The 22,050-nt window shown below is 49.7% G+C and overlaps 1 protein-coding gene across 1 annotated transcript in view; it reads left to right on the forward strand.

The window, feature by feature from the left end:
* Nucleotides 1-10,004: 10,004 nt before the first annotated feature.
* HPSE2 (heparanase 2 (inactive)) overlaps nucleotides 10,005-22,050 on the forward strand; it is a 106,842-nt gene continuing 94,796 nt past the window's right edge. Inside the window, exons 1-2 of the mRNA XM_015633302.2 lie at nucleotides 10,005-10,264; nucleotides 11,256-11,413. Of these exons, the coding sequence (XP_015488788.1) occupies nucleotides 10,005-10,264; nucleotides 11,256-11,413 (418 nt within the window). The remainder of the gene's footprint in view (nucleotides 10,265-11,255; nucleotides 11,414-22,050) is intronic.

Here is a 22,050-nt window from a genome sequence, read left to right on the forward strand (position 1 = left end):
ACTCTTCTCTCTCTCTCTCTCTCTCTCTCTCTCTGTCCCTCTCTCTCTCCCTCCCTCTGGGAGAGGCAGCTATTTTTTTATTTATTTTTTTTTTACAAATGTAATAAATTCACTGGGTATTCACAGGGGCTGTGTGCTGCTTCATAACCTCTTGCTGATCTTCCACTTTCTAACTCCCCTTTAGTACCACTGAGGAAATATTACCTGGTGCTCTACCTGAGCGTGATCGATGAAGGAGCCAGCTGATAACCTGCTTGTGCAGACCGTGCCCCAGGTTATGCTGCCTGAGGGACAGATCTCACAAGCTGCCCTAAGCAGTACCCGGAGTGACTCGGGACCAGCACAGCCTTCCTACCTGCAAGGTGGTGGGGATGAGCTCACGGCTGCTCCTTCCTTATTAGGACCTTGTGGGAACTACTGTCTGAGCTCATCCCGTATGTTAGCAATGGCAGGCTGTCATCAGCCCTGAATTTCTCGCAGACTTCTTGGTGCTGAGAATATTGTAAAGACGTTCCGGTTTTGTGCATCACTGCCAGAGCGTTTTGTGTTGCTGTTTGGGAGCTGTGTACCCGTGCTGGTAGTTACTCGTGTCTATTAACTTGCAAGTTAGATTCCTGAAAGGTTTTCTAGTGATAAGTTTCTCAGTATAGGAACTGAAGTCTGTGAATTGCAGATGTGCTTTTTTTAGTTAATTAAGTATTTTGAGAGTATTCTTGTCCATAGTATCCTTGTCACTAGAAATCCCTGGACAGCAGATTGGAAACCACTAGTCTAGCCTGGAGCATGGGGGAAAAAAACATGGCACTGCAGGAGAAGGAACCACAAGGTGGCAATCTCTCGCCGCACTTTTTCTGGCAAAATAAAGCTCTGTCAGAAAAAAAAAAAAAATCTTGGTCAGTAACTGTGTAAAGCTGCAGAGGCGATTAGTCACATCTTGTATCTTCCAGAGTCACAGCAACGTTCGTTTTGATGCTGGATTTTCTCTTCCTAACACTTTTCCCTTTAGTAAGAAAATCTCAGTCTTGAGGAGCTGGCACTGTGGGCTACTCTTTGCTGGCTTTTCCATCCTTTGCCCCCAAATAGGCAGCAGATGTTGTTTGTTAGATTGCTAACTACCGGTGCTGCTTGCATGCCTGCAGGCAGAGCTACTGTGTGCTTGGAGAGTTTCCTCCTGCACTGGAGGCACTGTCTGCTTCAGGGCATTGCTAACCTCATGCTACACTGATGTACAACATAATGATTGTATCAGCACCCTGCTTCATGTGCTGACATGCCTCAGTGGGAGCAAAATCACCTGGATGTTAGGGCTAAGCAGTGACCTGCAGGTTGAGAGTGTATTTGGTATTGAGGGGACTGCAAAGCCATAGTGACAGTGGCTCCACTCAGAAAAAGATGTGGCCAGAGGATGTAAAATCTCAGAAGTGAAATATGCTCAGTTTAAGGTAGAGCCTCTCTGGTCCTGCACTATCAAACACATCTGTTGCTATGAGCTCCATCTCGATCAGGACATAGTTGTGTTCTTGCCAGATGTTAGCTTACATGTGCTACATGTAAAAGTAAACTGGTGTGAAAGCTGTGGTCAGATGTGCTTTCAGTAGGATTTGCCCTGCATAAGTGACGACGTGCGAGCCAGCCTCTTGCTGAGAGGATGCACTCCAGAAGTTGCAGGTGTGTGGTTGGAGCGTGTTCAATGAGTCAAGATAGGAAATATCTTCCAAAGCTCCAAATAAGACAAAACAAACTCAGCTTTAGCACATGCTCAATTGATTGAATCTTTGGCAAAATATGACATAAATTTGCAATGTTCTCACTGAGGCCTGTCCTGGCTGTATCCTGCCTGGTGAGTCCTTCAGCAAGCACAGCATAGCTATCCTTCTTCTCTTATGCTGAACCCCACTTCTTTAACCTGCTCTTCCCTAACTCTTCAGCTAGGAATGGCAACCTGATTCCCACTCACCAGCACTGCTCGGGTTCTGCTTTACACTATGTCTGCCACCACGGTGATCCCTCTGCAGCTTGTGTCACAGGCTGCAATATCCACAAACATGCCAGTGGTGACTTCCCTAGTCACCGCCGTCCTCTTCCAGCTCTGGCTGTCCGGGTCCAGACAGGACCTGAAGGCAATGGGAAGCATAGACACGGAGAGTTTCCTAAATTCTCTTTACATCACCTTGACTTTAAGGTCTGAAATCGGAGTCCTTGAGGCTGTGGGTTGCAGTTCACTTCCTTCCTGGTTGATGGGAGCCCAGGGGCTCTGCCGTCCGCTGGTCCTTTAGAAAAGGGCCAGGAGCCACCAGGGACTCCTAGTGGGGATAGAAATGTTAGCAATCCAAATCATGATGGGAAACAGAAGGAGTAAAAAGAAATACAGATTTTAATTTTTTTTTTCCTCCCCAGAAAGCGGGAGGAAATCTAGCAAGGACAAGGCTGTCTTCTCCTGGAACATATGTGCAATCTGATTGTCACTAATGCTCTGTAGCCAGCTTAGAGAAGATACTTTCCCGTAGTAAGTGAAATAAGCGCTGTGATGTGGGATATATAACTTCAGAAGGAGAAGGAATAAGACCCCAGGCAAGAGAGCTTCAAACAGTATCTTTTTTTTCTCTCCCTTTTTTCCATCGCTAAATCTGTGGTGTCCAATTAACCCTCTTTCTCTATCCTGGCCACGATGGCTGCAGCTTTGCAAGGCTTTACCCAGCCTTCTGGATGATGATGTGTTAAGCACTTGGTCTGTGATAACCAGCTTTCTCCTGAAATGATACCAAAAGTCTGCTGTTTTGATTTAAACTGTTTTCCAAGCATTTCAGTTAATAACAAAAGACAGTCCATTCCAAGAGAATCTAGCTTGAGGAAGCCATGAAATTTAATTCATTTTTGCAACTTAAATATATAATCACTGACATATGGTAATAGTAAATACAGGGGGAAATGTCATTGTTTCAGTCAAATTTCTGCATTCAGTCAAAACCTAATAGTTGTAACATCAAACTGTATTTTCCATTGAACAGGAAATAAAGCATCATTTTTTACAAAGAAAATAGACATGCAATTGCATGCCTATTACATTGCTTATATAGCTTTATTTTTAGCTTTCTCCATTGTTGCTGTTCTAAAGGACTAACAGAAGGGAAACTGTGGAGGGAGAAGATACAAGACAACACCCAGTTGCCCATGGAAGAAAGGACAGAGATGTCTGTGCTATGAATAAATGCACTTTCCCTATGTTTTTTTCCAGGCAATAAGCTTCTGTGCCTGGGTTAGGGACTCTGCACCTCACCCTCACTTCTGCTGACTTGCCAGCCCTCAAGCAATGCAGAGGTGAGGATGAGTTCCTGTAAGGGCTGTGGAATTTATGCAGAAAGAATATTGCTTTTTCTGGATTTGAGAGCTTTTTTCTGAGTGCTGGAAGCAGAGTATTTAGTTTAAAGTCTATCTGGCATCAGCCCATCTCCTCCTCCCTCCATGAGAACAGGTCACTGATGTACTGCTGGTCTTTCCCCCTCATTCAGTGGTGCTCTCTTCTGAATTTCTGAATTTTGTGGTTCCTTATGGGCATTTAACTTTATTTCTACTTCATCTGTTTGTCTGGTTTTCAGGCATGACCCATAGTTTTCTCCTCTTGCTGTCTAGGCATGAGTTTCATGTGTTGCTTCTGATTTCTCTAATGCACACCAACAGTCAGCAGCTTTGACACAGCTGATTTGTCCTGCCTTTGTCTGTAGCAGGGCCGTGCTCAGATGTCTGGATAGAGCTGGTGACAGAGAGCTTATTTGCCCTATGCAAATAAATACAGAGGACAGGGATTTACAATTTTATCATTACCTGAAATATTCTAGTTCTTTTCTGTCTCTCTCACCCCAGCAGCATCTCTGATTTGAGAGCATTTTGGCTGCTGTTTCTTCCCCTGAGTTCCATCTCCTCGTTGATTTCTGCACACAGTTCCTTCCTCTTTTTCGTAATTGACTGGTTTGCTCCTCCAGTCTTGCACTTCATTCGTCTTCTTACTTCCCCTCTCTGATCTAATTCTCATGTCCACTTCCTCCATTTTTGCTGCTGGAATGTAAAGCATCCCTCCAGAAAAATAGAAGATCTCTGTCAACTTTTACCATCCCCCTCTTACTCCCTCTTCCTTCACCTCTATCATCTCCCCCAGATGGTGGGACAAATACTCGCCTGCATTCATTCTCAGGCTTGTAAAATTGGCATATTCACTTCTTTTTCTTTTTCATGTGATGATGTGAAACAGGAATAATTCTACACATTTTTCTGCTGCTCAGGGCTGGGCTCAATTTGAGGAAAAAGGTTTCTGAGGCTATTGTGATCTTCAGAGCACTGCAGAGCTCCAGTCTCTCTGTTGTGTTCTCACTCTGTATCTCCTTGACTGTGACAAATTGCTGCTGTATTCGCTGCTTCTCAAGATATGAAAGACAAAAGTGAAATCAGACCTGGCCACTGATGAGTACAGACGTTAATGGACATAAAAGAGCATTCTCTGTCCAAGGGCATTGTTGTACACTGAAATGGCCTCAGTCACTATGTATATTTTTTTCTGCTTGCTGAAGAGGCACTGGGCAAAGGGGATTTCTGTGTGCTGAGATGGCACCTGGTTTGAACCCCCAGAGCAATTCCCACAGTTTTATGGAAACAGTGTATCTCAGTCTTTCAAGGACCTCAGAAGTCTTGTAGAGAGTTGAATACTTTGGGATTTCACAAGTTCTCTCCATGGACAAATCAGCAGGACCGGGGTACCCTGGGCTTGTAAGAGTATTTTTGAGACCATGCATCAGAAGTCAGATAAAGTAAAACAATAAGGCAGATTAAAGAAAACAATAAATGCTCTTTATTCCAACAGAGTACATGGTATCTAACTTCTCACAGAACTGGAAATTAAGTTACAAAACAGAAAAATAAAATAAAAATAAGAGTCTAGAAAATATAAATAAATCATTGGTTGGTAGCTGCCTAAAACTCCATTTTATCCTCCCAGTTTCATTCTGTGGTGTGTCACCCAGGCCGAACCCACATTCACAACCTTCATGGAACCAGTGGGTTTTTTTGTCCCTGACCCCCCACTTTTTTTTTTCTTTTTTTTTTTTCTTTTTCTTTTTTTTTAAACAAGATTCTTCATTATGCAGCTCATGAGTACAGACTGAATCTCAAAGAAAAATGCTCTATTTTCCTATGGCTAGATTTGGAAATACCAGTTTGTGTTCCTTTCACACTGGCCAAAAATGCAAAGGCAACATTGCCAAGTGTGCTTTTCCTGAGCAGGCCGTTGGTTTTGATGGATGCCTTGCCTTTTGCACGTATGGAGGGAGGAAGTTCTCTCAGTAGGTTTGCTTTCCTCCTGCTGTGGCTGAGCTCCCTAGCCAGCCAGTCCTTCTAGCTCAGACAGAGGTATTTGCTTTTTACAGAACTTCCCAGGTCACCTACATTAAAGAGCAATATGTGGATACGGTATTAAATCAAGCAACTGTCCTGTGTCTGTCTGATCAGGTTAGACATGATACATAAACATGCTAGAAAATGGTTTCAGCAGTAGAGTTCAGCCTGTGTGACACCCACCTTGAGGCACTGGCAGTTTTAGGAGGTTGCATTCCAGATGTTAACACTCTTGTGGTGGAAATGATGGACACTGCATTGCAGAAAGAGCAAAAAGCTCAGTAAAAAGAATCTGTCATGCAATTGCATGCTCTGATGATCACAGTTTTACCACATTCACTGGTCTTGCTCTTCTAAGAAATTGTCATACCATGCTACAGGGCAGAAGCTTAAGAGCCTAAAAAGAAAGTGTGTTTTTGTGAGGTATGGATAACGCTCTTAATTTTCACTTGCTGAATTTTCTCTTTGCTGGCTTCTTTTAGAGCATCCATAACTCAGATTTACTTGACAGCACTACAGAAACAGACATGGTTGATATCTTGGGAATCAAAGACATGATGATTTTTTTTTTTAAGGGCTGTCTAGCCTGTTTTATCCTTCCCAGCCTAATGGAGGTTTGTTTGGTACAGGACATCCTCTGATGATAATAACTTTCATCATTTATGAGCAAAGTTTATTTTTCAGTGAACTAAAAATGTTCCTCCTGAGGAGATTTCCCCCATTTTCTTTTGGGCCAATTTGTATAGCCTGAGATCTGAGTTTAGATTTCTGTTAGGCTTTTTATTCTCTCTCTCTTGACCACCACCCCCCCCACCCCAATCTGAAGAGGTTTTCTCTGCTGAAAACCTTGAAGGTTTCAGCTGCTCAGACCATTTACAAGAAGCACTTTCACAGGCAGTAGCTCTACAAAAGAGAGGAAAAATCGAAGTGACTACTTATAATAATGAAATTAAATGCAGTTTTAAGTGTTTGTGAACTGCAACTGACTGAAAGGGTGCCAAATATTTTGCAAATATATACAAAAAGACAGACCACTGCTCTAATCAGCTTGTAAATTAAAAGGAAAGTACGTTGGCAAGAGCAGAAGAGATGATATGACATGCTTTAAATAGTTTATAGGGAGCTGGAGGATTGTTGTTTATTTGGTGATGTTGGGAAAATATTTAATGTGCTTTGGTTAAGCTCTTTATAGAAATGCTTCTCCTCCCCCAGTTTTCTTTTCCAATGACTGTTTTGGAGATTAAAACCAGCAAGTTTAGAGTAGATGGAAAACGGAGAAACCTATTTCGAAATTGACAAAACCGCGAGTAAATCTTTATAGATACTTTTTATGTGAGTCAGGCTTTCTAAAGTAATTATCGTAATGTAAGAAAGGATCATCGCTTCGCCGCCCCTGCGGACGGCGAGCCAGGGTCGCAGCTGGTGTAAATTGAGATACCTCCTATCTGGTGTGGGTGGCTGGGGAGGAGGTGGCCGTGCCCCCCCTTGCAGGGTCCCCGGGCCATCCCCGAGCTGCGCCGGGCGGCAGCGCCGGCTCCCGGGACTCCCCGCACCTCCGCTCCTGCCCCAGCTCTCCCAGACAACCGTGAACTCTTTAACGTTTAAAAGTTTTCTATGGCAAGACTACAATTTATTGAAAAACAGACCAACAAATAAAAAAGCCCAAACAACTTTATTTTTAGATTTCACTTGCCGCTGCTGGAGACAGACACAAAGTGGGGTGCAATTACATTTCCGAGGGCGCAGGGCTGGGGCAAGCTCCCGGTGTTGGTTTGGAAAGCTCAGATAGGTAAATTAATATTTCCTTTAACGTCGTCTTCCCAGAATCTGGAAGGTGACTCCGGCATCTGGGAGGGTTTTTTGCCTCTTTCCCTGCTGTTTAATGTTGTCGGTGATGACTTCGCAGATAAGTGTCTTCAGTGCATCCGGAGTTTGCGTTCAAAGCAGAGACTAATTGTGGGGAACGTTTCAGAATAAACACATTTCTCTTCCGAAGTAATGTGTTTGTAAGGAAAAAAAAAATATATATATAAAAAGGAGGTTAAAGTGGATAATTTGTTTAGGTTTTGTTTGTGTTTTTTCCCCCCCTTTTTACTGCAGAACACGCTGGAATTTCGTTTGAAAATAGAACCATCCTTAGAGGGAGGCACGGTACAAAATTTCGGCCTGCAACCACAACAAATACCCCTGAAGCCTTGCTCACATCTTCTGAAAGCATAGAAAAAAGTTATTAAAATATAACGAGATTATTTTAAAACTCGTGTCCCTTATTTGGAGACGACCCAAAAAAATGCGCAGCTTCTGAACCAGAGGCTTTAGGTCGTGGGTCAGTTTTAAGTGCTATTGCAAATCTCGGCAGAAGTGTTTTCACCGAACACAAATTTCCAGGCTTAAATTGCCTTCTTCCTGTCCCGGGATGCCAGGGCTTTGCACAGCTGAAATTGCACAGCTCTTTTCCCCGGATCCTCTTACTTATTCCAGCGTTCAGAGCCCGCTGGCCCGGGCACTTTTCTCTGCTCTGGGTCAGCCTGCGCTGCGCTCGGCAACCTCTTCCCAGGCGCGGCTTGAGCCCTGCTCCCGTCTCTGCTTTGGAGGGATGGTTTCAGGACAAATCCTGGTTAGCGCACTCCATGCTCATCCCAGAGGATGCGTTCCATCCTTCCCCACGCGTTACCACAGCGGCTCCGTACCGCCGCAGCCCCTGCCTGAGTGGCCCGGGACTGGCAGGGCTGGCTGCCCCTCTTGTCTTGAAGCGTTTCAAGGGCAGAGAGACAGGAGGAGTGGAGATTTCCACCGGAGCCAGCGCTGTCCTCGGGCTTCACTGGGGCCCAGGCCCGAGTGTTTCCCCTCTGTGCGGGGCTCCGCCGAGCGCACCGAGCTCCGGGACTTGCCGCCGGCTCCCCTCGGGCCCTGACTGGAGCCATCGGGGCGCGCGAGCAGCTCCGCACGGACACCGGGAGAAGCTGGAGAGGGCTCCCAAGGGTGAAGAGCCGTGCCGGGACAGGGGGCTGCCCGTGCGCTCCGAGTGCCTCTGATCCGGCTGCTGGAGCCGCTCGCACCCGACCCATCGGCTTCCCCGAGGGTGGTCGGCGGGTCCCCGGCGGTCGGGCCGCTCTTGTGGCGAGATCTGTGCCTGGATCCCGAAGCCGCTCTGCTGCCCCCAGCACCGGCACCTCCCGGCCGTGGCGCGGAGGGTGTCCGCAGGTGGGTGCCGCCTCCCGCGCCGTGCCGGGCCCCTCACCAGCAGATGGTGCTGCGGCCGCCCCATCCCCGGGGCTGCGGGACCCCGACGGACCGCACCTGGGCCGGCTCAGCCCTCCGCCGGCAGCCCTCCGTCACCGGGACGGCAGCGGCACCGGGGCCCTGCGTCCCGCATGGGCGATGCGGGAAGTGGGGCGGGCCACGGCGGCCGAGGACCCAGGTACGGGGACATTGCGTGTCCCGGAGGTCCAGACTGCTTGTGGGAGTTCGGGTCTTGCCCGGGAAGCGGCTGCTGACGGAGAGCGTGTCCGATTCGGATGGACATTCCTTGAGGCTCCCGGGATTGTCGGCAGCCGCCACCGATCCCCGGCCCGGTGCCACGACCTTGCGCCCAGAGCTGACAACCGCAGCAGCCTGTACTTCTGCAGCACGCCGAGTCCCGTTCATCCTGCCCCGGTCCATCCTGGAGGCAGCGACCGAGGGCTGGCCCCGGAACGGGGGTCGTCGTCGGTGCCATCAAACCCTGCTGTCCTTTCCATCCCCGATGCGGATGTTTCCACACCAGGCACTGCTGCTGCCCCCCTCTTCTTTCCCCTCCGCTGCTCGGACACCGATGGGCCCGGAGGCAGGCGGGAAAGGGCGACCAGCGGCTCGATTCCCCGTGCCCTGGTTCCCCGCAGTGCCCGACGGCCTTCGTGCGAGGACCGGCCGAGCTCCAGCTTCGAGCAGGGCGCACCGAGCGTGCCGTGCCGGGTCCCGGGGTGCCGGCGGCCCCCAGCCCCGCTGTGCCCGTCGGGTCCCGCGGAGCCTCCGGCGCTCAGTCCCGAGGGCCTCGCCCAGCACCGCGGGTCCGGCGAGGTTTGGAGCTAACTCTTCCCTCAGGTAGTGTTTGGGGTTTTTTCGGCGTGATTACCCGCCCTTTCCCCAACCAGAGCCGTCCTCGCTGCCTTACCGTCTCTGTCGTTCCTGCAGCCGGCGACCATCTCGGGCTGTGCTGGCCAGCCCCCGTCCTCCGGTCCCCGTCCCGAGCTCCTCGGTGTCTCGGTGTCCCGGATCCGTCCCGGTTTTCTTGGTGCGGGAGCCCAAAACGTCCGCCGCAGCCGGCGCAAAGCGAAAACTCGGTGCTGGCGAGGCTGCGGCAGGGAGGCGAGCCCCGAGCCGAGGGGGTTAAACCAGGAGCCTCCCCTTACCTTCAAAAAGTTAAAAATGTCTGGAGCCTGCATCTCTTAAAGGGGCGGTGCTGGTTGCAAGGAGTCTTGGCACCGGCTGCGAGAAAGGCTGGTCAGGGGCGTGAGTTCCCCTCCACCAACACCAAAACATTGCAAAAAAAGGCAGAGCGCCCCACACTTTAGATAAGGACAATTAGCCACCAGCGAGCCCCTGCAGACAGCGAGTTAATTAGGGGTTTCCTGCTCTCCGGCATGCCCTGTCCCAGCTCCTGCCCCCCAGGGCTCCTAGCCCTGATGGCACCTGGGCTGGCCCTCATGGCCACCTTCTCTCTGCCCTCCCAGGCTGGGGACAGGAGAGCACTGCCGGTGGAGAAACCTCCAGGTGTGAAGGGAAGAACTCTCATTCTCCTTGATGTCAACACCAAGAGCCCTGTCAGGATAATCAGTGAGAATTTCCTCTCCCTGCAGCTGGACCCCTCCATCATTCATGATGGCTGGCTCGATTTCTTAAGGTAAGGCAGGAGCCCCCCGGCGCCCTCCCCACGCCGCCCGCGGGGCGCCCCGGCGCCCAGCCCTGCCGGGCTCCGCGCTGCTGGCGGCGCTTGTTGTGACGGAGAGAGCGAGGCCATGGTTTCCATTAAGATGCACATGTTTGCAATGGAGAAAGCATTTCGGAGACTTATCAGTTATGACTGAAAAAATGTCGTGCTCCCCTCGCTCCAGCAACCGCTCCTCTGCAAAAAGCACAACACGGGGCAGAGGCAGCACAGGGGGAAAAAAAAAAATCAAAATCAAACAAAAAAACAGCAGCAGGAACGGGGCCGCCTGCCGAGCCGAGCCTTCCCCGGGTCCCGACGGGCAGAGAGCGGGTGTCGGCCAGGTCTTCTGAGCCCTCCGCTCCCCGGACTTGCGGCGCTGCGCGGGGGGCAGAGCCGGGCTGCAGCTGCGCTGGGTTCCACCGGCGGTGCGGAGCGGCCGCGGCCTGGAGGCGCTGGGACGGCCAGAAAGCCTTCTCCCTGCTGGGTAAGTCGGGGAGGGAGAGCGGGTCTCCTCCGCACGCCCGCTACGAGGGTCCTTTCGGCAGCCGGGGAAAGAGCAGGGCGAGGATGCGGGAAGGCGTGAGAAGAGGAGCCGGGACGGCTCCCGCTTTTCTCCCCTCCCCGGCGGCTCGGCTCTTGGCACGGTCCCGAGTGGCGGTGAGCGCCTCTGCCTCCTGGACGCCGCTGCACTTGTCCGGAGGGCGCAGCAGGACGGGGGGAGCCGGGCCCGCCGGTCTCCGGGCCAGCACGGGCGGGCGGGGCGGCTCCCGCTGCAGGGCCGCGCTGCTCGGCCCGCTCGGAGCCCCGCGGCCGCTGGTACCGCTGTGCGCCGCCCCGGGCGGGGCAACCGGGCCCGCCAGGGCGACGGCGGGTCCTCGAGCCCCGCGGTCCCCGGTCTCTGGCTGTACCGGCGAAACGAGGGCCCGGCCCGCGGCTTCCTCAGCCTCCTTTCTCCTCTCCCCAGCTCCCGGCGGCTGGTGACCCTGGCGCGGGGCCTGGCCCCCGCCTTCCTGCGCTTCGCGGGCAAGAGGACGGACTTTCTGCAGTTCCACAACGTGAAGAACCCGGCCAAGAGCCGCGGCGGGCCCGGCCCCGACTACTACCTCAAGAACTACGAGGACGGTGAGCCCCGGGGCCGGCGCGGGGGGCGGGCGCTGCAGCGGGGGCTGCGGGAGCCGGGCGGTCCCGCTCCGCCTGCCCCGCTCTCCCCGCGCCCGGACACGCTGCCGCCGGGCACCGGGCAGGGGAGAATTCCCGTACCCTTTCTTTCCCGAGAGAGGGGAGCCGAGGAGCTCGGCGGACCTCGCTCCCCGCATTGCCGGTGGGTTTGGCGGGTGTCGGCCCCCGGGAACAAAAGACCAGCACTGGGGAGCGGGACTTTTCACATTCCCCCGCCCCGCTGCGTCCTCCGTCTCCCTCTGCCCCCGAGACCCGGGCGGGCAGCGCCGGGCACAGAGGAGACTTTGCCGCGGCTCCAGGCGGGGGCCAGGCATCGGAGCCCGGGATGTCTGTGCACGCCCCATCCAGCTCCTCTCGGGAGCTCTGCTTTTCCCCAGGACCTCGCGTTTCTGTGCCCGCCGCAGCCCCTGGGACTGCCCGCTGCCCCTCCGGCCTTGGTCACCGTCGGTGCCCGGGTGCTGGTGCCCGGCCGGGGCTGCTCCCCCTCCGAACCGCTCGGCCATCCGAGCTCTTTCCAGAGTCACCGCCTGGCCCCTGCTTTTCGGCTGCTCCCCTCTTCGCCGTCTGCCCTTCTACCCACAGAACCTCTGTACACAAAAGGCTTTCACCTTTCGCGGCCCATAATTCACATAAAGAAAGTGCGTAGAAAAGTTAGGGCCATATCTCCGTCCTAAGGCACGTCTTTTAAGAAGCAGAATATCATGTCCACGTGCAAGAATTTATTGATTTTTCTCTCTTGCTTAGTTTGTTTATTTTTTAAAGAAACAAGCCTGCTTTCTTTTTTTTTTTTTTTTTTTTTTTTTTTTTTTTTTTTTCTTACTCAACGACTAACAAAAAATTAGCTTAAGATTTTTCCATAAGTAATTCTGAAGGCCAATTAATGCCAGACAGATCCCACTGGGCAGGTCTGTGGAACAGAGGAAAGTTTGCAGAGATCTAGTCAGCAGCAGTCCTGAATGGAAAAAGCAGATGCATTTGCCAGTTTTCTGATGGCTCTCACTCCTGCTGCTTCCCTACATAACATCTGAGCTCTCTGAGATGAATGTCCTTCTATTCCCACTCGCAGGCAGGTGGGTAAGATTTTGTGCTCCATCTTTCACTTGGTCTCCCAGCTGGGGCAACCCCGATGTTATTCCTTGTTTTTCTTCTTGTAACAAATCTCACTTGAACGGTTTGTTGTAAGCTTTGCCTGCTGAGATGCACTTCAGGAAAAAATGCTGACCAAACTTGCCACAGACACCTGGTACAGTAGAAATTAAGTGTTGTGCATAAAATTGGGGATGAGACTCATACAAAACATTTGTAAGAATAAATTTCCCCACCTTCCATATTTCAACAACTTTCAAGAGAGAACTTACACTTCCTTATTAAATGTCTTCACAACAGCTTTCATGTCAAGAGAGGACTGAAATATTTTGGCTTTTTTTTTTTCAGTTTTCCTCATGGCAATAAAATTGAAATGTAGCAGCCTTCAAAATGAAGCTTTTCATAGAAGTTGTAACCACAGGTCTTAACTTTTCATCACTTAAATATGGAACAGGACCATTGTGAATGTGGGTGAAGGAAGGGGAAGACACATGTGGTGTGTATCAAGCATCGGTGTAAATCAGAAAGGTGTGGTAAAAGGGATTTCCTGCCTGGAAGCAAAGCTCTTGTATTTGTTCTTAAGGTCTGTGTGCAAACTCCAGGGTCAGGGAGTTTCACCCTGTTTGGATAAGGGGTAGAGTTGCTAGTAGCTCACATCCTTTTGTGCCGAGGCTGCACTAAGTGCTTCACTAGAGGGATCCAGTTATCAAAAATAAAATCCTGATGCCACCACAGCTCTTTGCCCTGCTTTGGTGGGTATGAGCAGCATTTGGATCACTGGTCCCATTTTGGTTCCCTCATCTGTGGCTCACCCAGGACCTGCTGGGATCAGGACACGCAGTTTCTGCTGAGGACTTACAGCCTCAGCAGACAGCACAGAAAACTGATGGTAATCAGCACCTGAGCATGGGGGAAGCCAACCAGCATCCTGCTAGGTACTCTTCCTTCTCTGCAAGCTGTCTGGGGTGTTTGGGGTTGTTTTCCATGTCCATGGGCTTTTATATGTCCAGTACCTATTTTCTGAAATTTCTTATAATGGTGTGGGAGTGGGGAAGATGTTGGGGGGCTTGATTAGTTAAAAGTCAGAAAACATTTAACAGATAAATCAGTGAATTTTAAAGCCTTATGCAGCACTCTTGTGATTTTTAGTGACGTGGCAAGTGATTGTTCGGTTGTTTTCTGCTTTGAATGTTTGTCTTTTTGCCACTTCTGCCTGTGGGTGCACACAGACTCCAGGTCTATGCCTGCAGGGTCTGGGCTCTCTGCAGCCCCCAGGGGTGTTCCCATGCTTTGTGTTCCCCTGTGGCCTGTGCACAGAGGGGAAGGGCACTTCCTATGCTCCTCTAAGCTGCAGCAGCTCACAGAGTACAGGACTGGGAGGTGGAGGGCACATGTGCAAGATTGCTCAGAGAACTGCAGTTACAAGTGAGTGACTGTGAGTGGTGTTCACATCACAGGCAGCTGCACCCCACCGTGTGCTCTCTGGTGTGGCCCTCTCAGGCATTCAGATGGGAAGCAGCAACACCAACAGGATTGCTTTGCGTCATCCTTCATGGATCCTGTGACCGTGCTTGCCAGAGTTGGAATGAGTCTCCGTACAGGAATCTTCATCCTGTAAATCCCCCTCTGCTACCCTGGTGCTCTTCAGACCAGGTGTTCCTCACTGTTTCCTTTGCTGGCTTTTTCTGTCTCTGTGGTGCTCTGCCTTCCTGACTATCAGACCTCCTGAGAGGTTCACCTTACTCTTCCCCTGCACTAAAAAATTGTATTTGATTCCCTTTTAAATGGTCCTAACTACACACACCTCCACCTTCTGAAAATTGCTTTTACCTAGGCTTGCCTTTGGGTTTACCAACCTATTTTTTCCCACCTCTTTCTTTCACAGAGAGTGTGGGTACTCTCCCAGGGTAGCAGTAGTTGCTTTTGACTTGTATCTAAAATGTACTTCATTTTTCTGAAATAAGGTGTTTCCTTTAGGTTTCAGGGTAACTCATTTCTTGTTCAGATTTTTCCTGGAAATGCAGACCTGGAAGTATTGTGTGTTACCAGGGCTGTACAATATCTTTCCTTTGTATGTGTGAACAGCCTCACCCCAGTCTAAACTTGTCATGTTTGGGCAGCAAAGGCAACAAAGTGGTGCATGCTCCGTGGTTACTGCCTGTGATGCCCATGAAGAGGGTGCCCATGGCCATTTGTTTCAGCACTGTGTATAAAACTGGCACAGCAATTTCATCACTTGCTGGCAGATCTGTCAGAACCATGATAGATGCTCTTGGTGAGCCATAGGGTGTGCAGTCCCTGTGGGTTGGTAGCATGGCTCTTGGTACCTTCTGGACTTTACTAAGTATTAAGTCAACTAAGGTGTTATATTAACACCCCACCTATGTCTCACACCAGGTGGCTTCCATCCCATGCAGCCCCTGGTTCGGATGGTCACTCCTGGAGTCCACCCTATTTGGATAAGGCATTGGGTTTGCTAGAAACAGAAACCCAGTTTAATGTATGTCAGGCTCTGTGGTACCAGGAGGTGGGGCTGTGCCAGAGACTTTGTGACATTTTATGATCAAGAGGTGTAACATTTTTAGCCTGAAAGACTTTTCCCTCCCTTAAATGGTGTTTCTCTGTATGTGCCCTGCTGAGTTCGTTTTTCTTCCCCGGCTGTGCTCAGCGTTGTGTTTTGTTTTCTGGAGATGTGTTTCTCTGCTTCCACAGGCACGTGTCTGATTCCAGGGCAGGTACCAGGAGCTAGGGTTTCATGCTCAGTCTGTGTAGTAGGCCTGCTTCTCCTTCTGCTGTGGGGTTTGCTAACGAGCAATCTGCTCAGCCTGTCCTTTCAACTGCCTCACATGTGCCAAGGACCAGTTGGGTCTGGGGAATGGGACAGCAAGAAGCACTGGTCTCCAGGAAAACAGGCTTGAGCAGCTCCTCTTTGGAGCAAAGGCATGGCTTGTTGCTGGTACAAAACCTCTTCTGAAGTCGAGTTTGCTAAAACCAGACTTGCACACTGTCCTGGAGCTTGTGTTCGAGTGTTATGTGTGTGTGGAGTCCTGGTCTTGTTTCAGCAAGAGATGCTGTGGGTGCTGTCTCAGCACCTGAACCTAGAGCCCATTTTAGAAGCTCCTTGCTGGTGCTCCAGTATGAGTTTGGTGGGCTAATGTGGAGCCTCCTCATCTGCAGGGTGGTCCCCAACAGCCTCACCTCAAAGCCACAGAGGCAGCTCTGGACAGCCTGTGGTGGCACAGACATTGCTCTAGCTTCCACCTTTGCAAATGCGCTGTAAAGGAAAACTCCAGAGGAAAATGAGGAGCTACTCATAGCTGGAGTTCTCAAAGATGTGTTGGCCCAAGTGCACAGCCTCTCACTCCTCTACCCCATCCTTTCGTAGACTTTTGTAGCATTTTTATGGCTGAGAAGAGACTGGAGGACACTTTGTGTCCTCCCCCCCCTGTGTGGGCCAGGGAGGGAGAAGGGAAGGGGGCTATATTTGCATGATGTATGTAGTGCATCAAAGAAGTTTCTGAGCTGAAGTGTGTATGGACAACTCATTTCAAAAATACTCTTTTAATTGCTGGTAAGTTGCTTCCTTCTATTTTATCTTTTTTTTTTTTTTTTTTTTTTTCCTCGTTTTTAAAGGGCGGTTGAATTTCACGTCAGGCACGGGGAGAGCGCGCCCGCGATTTTTTTTTTTTTTTTTTTCTAAGGGGATGCCAGGCATCTGGAAAAATGGCCAATTACGCCAAAAAAAATTACAAAGACGCTTCTTAAGCCTTCCATACTAGTCAGGGGATTTTGCAGTATAGTGTAGGAAACTTCACATCATGAAGTGTGTGCAAATACTGGCATAGGTTTTCTGTGTATTCTCTCAGTGCTGATCCATTCCTTCAGGCATCCTCAGGTACCCAACATTGCACCCAAGCCTCAAAATTTTTCTGGAAGTGGGAATACCTTTTCACCCTTGCTCAGTCCATAATGCACAAGTGTCTTCCAGGATGCTGTTAGAACATGTGCCAGGGTATTGAGTGGAAATGAAGATAATAAACTGCTAAATGACCTGAGGATTCATTTATGTAGTTACACAGGGGCTGGAGCTGACCCCAGCCAGGGCTGCTGTTCCCACTCTTCTGCCCCTTCTGGCATATTCTTGCTCTCTTCCATGCCTGGAGCCTGAGTTTGTGTGGTGAGTCAGTTCAGGGATCTCAGCTGACCAGAATTTGATGGTGGAGATGTGATTGCACTTCAGCTTGTTCAGTTGCCGAACTGATTAATGCCATGTGGCATGTTTATATGGACCAGGCAGAGGTGTAGAGGACAGTGCTGGCAAAGGAAAGCTGCACTGAAGGCAGATGGGACTGTAGCAATCTCAGTCTTGGTCAGATTAAATCCTTCAAATCTATGTCCTGAAGGCAGGAAATCTCACCTTGTGTTTTTCTGCCATCAAAAGGACTGATGTCCATGCTTTCTTTATGATCTGTGCACTGTTCTTCGGCTGCTGCCCTTGTGCTGGCTCTGGCACATTTCTGATCCTCTGCTAAGCCAGCAAAAAATTATTTCAAGTTAAAAAAATAATAAAAATATCAACAGCTTTATTGTAGATTTAGTGAGCAGAATTTTGAGGAGGATCACAAGGTATGAGGATACCTGAGCCACAGAAAGGGAACATTGTTGCCATGTGTCTGGGAATGTCCTTTTGGCTCTGCCAGCTCATCAAATTGCAATAGATGTTTCTGAATGGAGAACCATCCCACTGACCTGGTAAAAACAAACAAACGAATTTTCCTTAATTCAAGGAATCATCTTCTGTTTCTGGTCACCCAGGGCCCCTTTTCTGTCTGCTTTGTGTCACTCAACAGTTTAGACATCTGTCCTTTCAGAGCTTGAAGAGGAAATAGATTTTTTTTCACCCTCCAAGTGTTTCAAGCACAGTTCCTTAGGGAAGGCTGTAGCATTTCAGGCATAGCAAGAACTCAGTCCCCAAGATGGGAAAATTCTCTGATGTCCTTCAGACTTCTGGGATTTGCCAGACCTGGGGCTGCTCCACATCTCAGCATGAGCTCTGAGGCAGCCTCCTGCTCCCTGGTTCCCAGGCACCACGACTGCAGGGAAGGAGCTACAACCTGCTCTGCCTCCATAAGGAGTCCCAGGGCTTGGCTGTTTCCTTAGAAATTAAAAAGAAATAATAAAAAAGGTTTGTAGAAAACATGTTATGCAAGGTAAGGGAGATACAGCCTAGGCGGGAGATACTTCCAAAGATTGCCTGTTTATCTCCACTTTTTAAATTAAAAACTGTTCTTCTATAATCACGCATGAAAAATGCTTTAATTACTGCAGGAACTGGTGCAATCAAACAATTAACTTCTGATTTGTTAGCTATTTGCTTGTCTGTTGGTGAGATAAAAAGATTCCTATGATTATATATTTCATTGTTTATAGCAAGCATCCTAAATTCTACTTTAAAATTGCATATTTTTGTTAGTTTCACACTTCTTTCCATGCTACATCTACTTTGTATGAATTAAAAGTGATTCATGCAAAACTATATGCAAGGGGAAAGACGTGACTTTTTGTACACAACTATCCATTCTAAATCAGCAGCTGGCATTCAGGGAAAGTGTTCAGAGTTTATTATTGATTGGTCTCTGAATACATTTAGGTATGTAAAAAGTGAATCTAATGTTAGGGATATTAGCAAATAATTGGAAACACTCACTGAGAGCATTCTTATGCTATAAGTAAGGTTGGTGCTGACATACTAATCAGTGTAAAGAATAAATATGTGAGGAGTAGAATGATGGAAGTGATCAAAGTCATATCTTTCAGTCATAGAGATTTTTCATCTTGGAAAAAATGACAGAGATTATGACCAATGCTATGAGCTCGGTGTCACACAGAGAAGACAATTTGGGAATGATTATTTCCTTGTTTTCATGACACAAGAAATAGCGAGCATCCAGTGGAATTATTACATATAAAATGAACAAATATGACTTTTTTTTTTTTTTTAATATTGTGGGAAATAACTTGTGGAACTCATTGTCAGGGAATTCTTCACAGCTAAAATAAAGGAATGAAACTAATGTGTCAAAAATTTGCCCATTAAAGACAGACACGATGAAGACGCAATTTGTGTCTTGAAAAATCTTCTGTCTTTCTAAATAAAAGTTGTGTTCCAAATTTCACAATCGCTGGGCATTTTACAATAATTCCAGCAGACAAACCTGTTTCTAAAAGCATTTAAAATTTTTTGATTTTAAAAGTAGGTATTTTACAAGTTTGGCAATTTGAAAATCATAAGACTTTTGCCTGGTCACTCATTAAACATCTATTTAATTTTGGTACTAATGTAATTTCCCAATATTCTATTTTTTAGAAAAAGTGTTCAGGTTTTGTCAGAATAAAATAGAGGGTTTTTTTCCCCCTTTTGAATTCAGTTTTCAAGACTGTAAATCTGAAGCAAACAGTCCCCTGAGGAGGATGGCCAACCTCAGCTTGTTGTGGTGCCATGGCAGTGGTGACTCTTGCTTTTGCTGGAGCGGTGATTGCTGAGGGCAGTGCTCACTTTCACACACACAGACACAGAAAGATGAGTTATTTCTCCTCTTTATCCTTCTGTCACACATTCCTCTGACAATAATCACATCCACCTCTCCTGTCCACATACACCTGGGACTGTGCCTTCCTCCTCCCAGCTTCCCGGCTGCTCCACGACTCCAGCAGCTCCTGGAACGGAATTGCCTACGGGCAGGTGCTGGCGTGTGCCACGGGCTGGTCACTGCCACACTGACACTGGCTAAATTCTCGGCTAGAAAAGCTCACTCTGTGCAAGGGAAACCCGGCCCTGCCTGGGAGCTGTCTCTGCGTGCTGTGCACTATCCTCGACGTCTCGCAGCCTGGAACTTCTGTGCCCTGCGGGAAGTGGTTACTGAAACCCCTTGGTGCAGGTGACTCACAGAAAGGGACTGGTAGAGCTCAGCTAGCCCTGGGATGCCCGGGAAAGAGCATCGCTGCTGTTGTGCCACTCCCGAAAGGTGTTTTCTAACTTGCTCTTCAACATCTCGGTAGTTTCGGTGACCTCCATGGGCGGCGTGCCCCCATGAAATCTCAGGAGAGGCGGGACAGGGATGCGCTCGGGGCCAGCCCAGCCCTCCTCCCGGGTCCCGCAGCCTGCGGAGGGGACAGCTCCTGCGGGACCGCTGCCGGCGGGCTGTGACGGGCACGGGCCGTGCCGAGGCTGTGCCGAGGCAGCCGCAGCTCACCTGGCCGCCACACGGGTGTGCTCCCACCATTCCGCTCGGGGCTCCGGGCCCCGCGCTGCCGCCGCCGCCGCCGCCGCCGCGGGACCCGCGCCCGCCGCCCCGGAGCGCCGCGCCCGCCGCGCCCGGCCGTGCGGAGCCTGAGCTGGCCAGGGTACTGACCCGGCCCGCCGGGGGCACGGCTCCTGGCCGCCCGCCGGAGGGAAACATTTGGCGTCCTCTGGGGCTCTCACATCTGGAGTTCTTCTTTCGCACTCCTGGCAGGAGCTGCTCGGTCCCGTGTTCTGCTGAGCAGTTTATCGCTTTTTTTCCGTTTTTTTCGGGTTTTTTGTTGGGTTTTTGTTGTTGTTGTTGTTGTTGTTGGTTGTTTTTTTTTTTTTGTTAATCGAAGCTCAGGAAGACAGTGAGTGCCCTTCTTCCCGCTCGGAGCTGCCCTGCCCGGAGCTTCCTGGGTACCATCCTCTTTCTTGGCTTCCTTGCATCTGTCTTTTTTCTGTCTCTTCCTTTTAAGATTTGAAAGCTGTGAACTCCTTGCTGTCTGTGTTCCTTGGGTTTCTCTTGCTGAGAATGCCCTTAGGCCTTCAGAAGTTGTGGTCTGCCACTCCTCTTCCCTCAGTGCTGCTGGTTCAACACAGTGGTGCAGAAGTGCCTTTACCTCCTTCTCTGCACTGGGCACAGCCTGCTGGAGAATGAAGGACCAGGCACTGAGCTCCTTGGTGAGCTCCGTATCCCAGACATCTGCCCACAGTTTAAGCTGGAGTTATAATGTCTGTGGGGTCCACCTCCATCTTTAGGTCTTGGGCAAGTTTCTTGGGTCCCTCACCAATGTGAGAAGACAGGACCTTGCATGTCTTGCCTCTGCTTCCTGAGTGTCTGCAGTGGCAGCTCTCAGAGAGCCCCCATGAAGATAACTACCAGAGAGTTCTCTGACATCTGTGCCCTGCATGCCTTCCCCACACTCTTGCAGAGATTTGTCTGTATGTGACTTGACATCCTTGTGGTAATCCCTGTCACAGCAGCTTTATCATAACACTGCTCCTGCTCTTCATTCCTGGGCCTGCCCTCTGTCCTCAGGCCCTGCTGACAGAGCACACAGAGCCATCCCTGTGGTCCCCAAAGATGGATGTCACTGCCATGGCTCCCTGCACCCTGCAAGGTGCTGGCCCCTGACCCTGGTCCTGGGCCAGTGGTTTCTCCACATGGGTCCACAATTGCCCTGGTTTGGGTTCCAGAAGACATCCATGCCTTTTAGAAAACAAAACTTGCTTTGAGCCAGCCTGGACACCCTTACAACAGTTCAAAGAGAATTGCAGACAGCATATTGACCATCTAGTTTCAAACCTGTTTGTCTCTCAGTCTTCTCCTCCTTCAGGTTCTCGTTGATGTATTTGACTTCATCTTGCCTTGGGGGGTGGGTGGGGTGTGTACAACTCTTGCCTTCAGTTCTGTAGGAAGGGAAATCCATCACCCAGGAAGTTCATGGGCTCTGGGGGACTCCAGCAGCCTGTGGTAGCAATAGCCTTCCTCATGTGGGACAGATGTAAGGTTGTGTTTCTCAGTCTTCAGTTCTCAAAATATTTCACACAACAGGGGTTCAGGATTTCAGCATTCATTAGCAGGGCAAAGGTTGGGAAGGCCCAAATCTTACTCAGTTCCTACCTAAGAGAATGTGCACTAAAGCACCAGTTGAGGAGTCTGTGCTCATTAGCTGCAGGGGAACATTAGTCCTTCCTCTTGCTCCATCTCACTGATGCCCTTGTGCTGGATGTAGAAATACTGAACCATATTTCCATGGTATCTGGATGCTGCCCACTCTCCACTCCTGACCATGCCAGCTGAGGGTGAAGGAGAGAACTCACACGGCTAACTACAGACCGTGGGTGCTTTAATGACATTCTTGTTCTGAGCAGTCTGTTTTAGACAGGCTTTAGAGAGGCTGTACTAATCCCAAACTACACAGAAAAGAGGTAGAACACAGTCTGGGCAGGAAAGTGTAGCAACTCTAGGATGAAGTTCAGAGACAGGAAGATCATGTGGCTTCCAGTCCTTCACCACATGTTTGGAGGCAGTTCCCCACCAGCCCAAGACACAGCAGAAGTTTGGTCCTAAGTTTGCTGAACCTGAGATTGGACACCTTGAGAGACAGGAGCATGGCTTTTGGAAGCAACTTTGGTGTTTCTTGATACATGTAACAATAAAGGAGCTGGAGAGTGTGTGTGGAGCAAGGTGTGACTACTCTGACAA

Source organism: Parus major, chromosome 6, assembly GCF_001522545.3.
Source record: "Parus major isolate Abel chromosome 6, Parus_major1.1, whole genome shotgun sequence".
NCBI lineage: Eukaryota > Metazoa > Chordata > Aves > Passeriformes > Paridae > Parus > Parus major.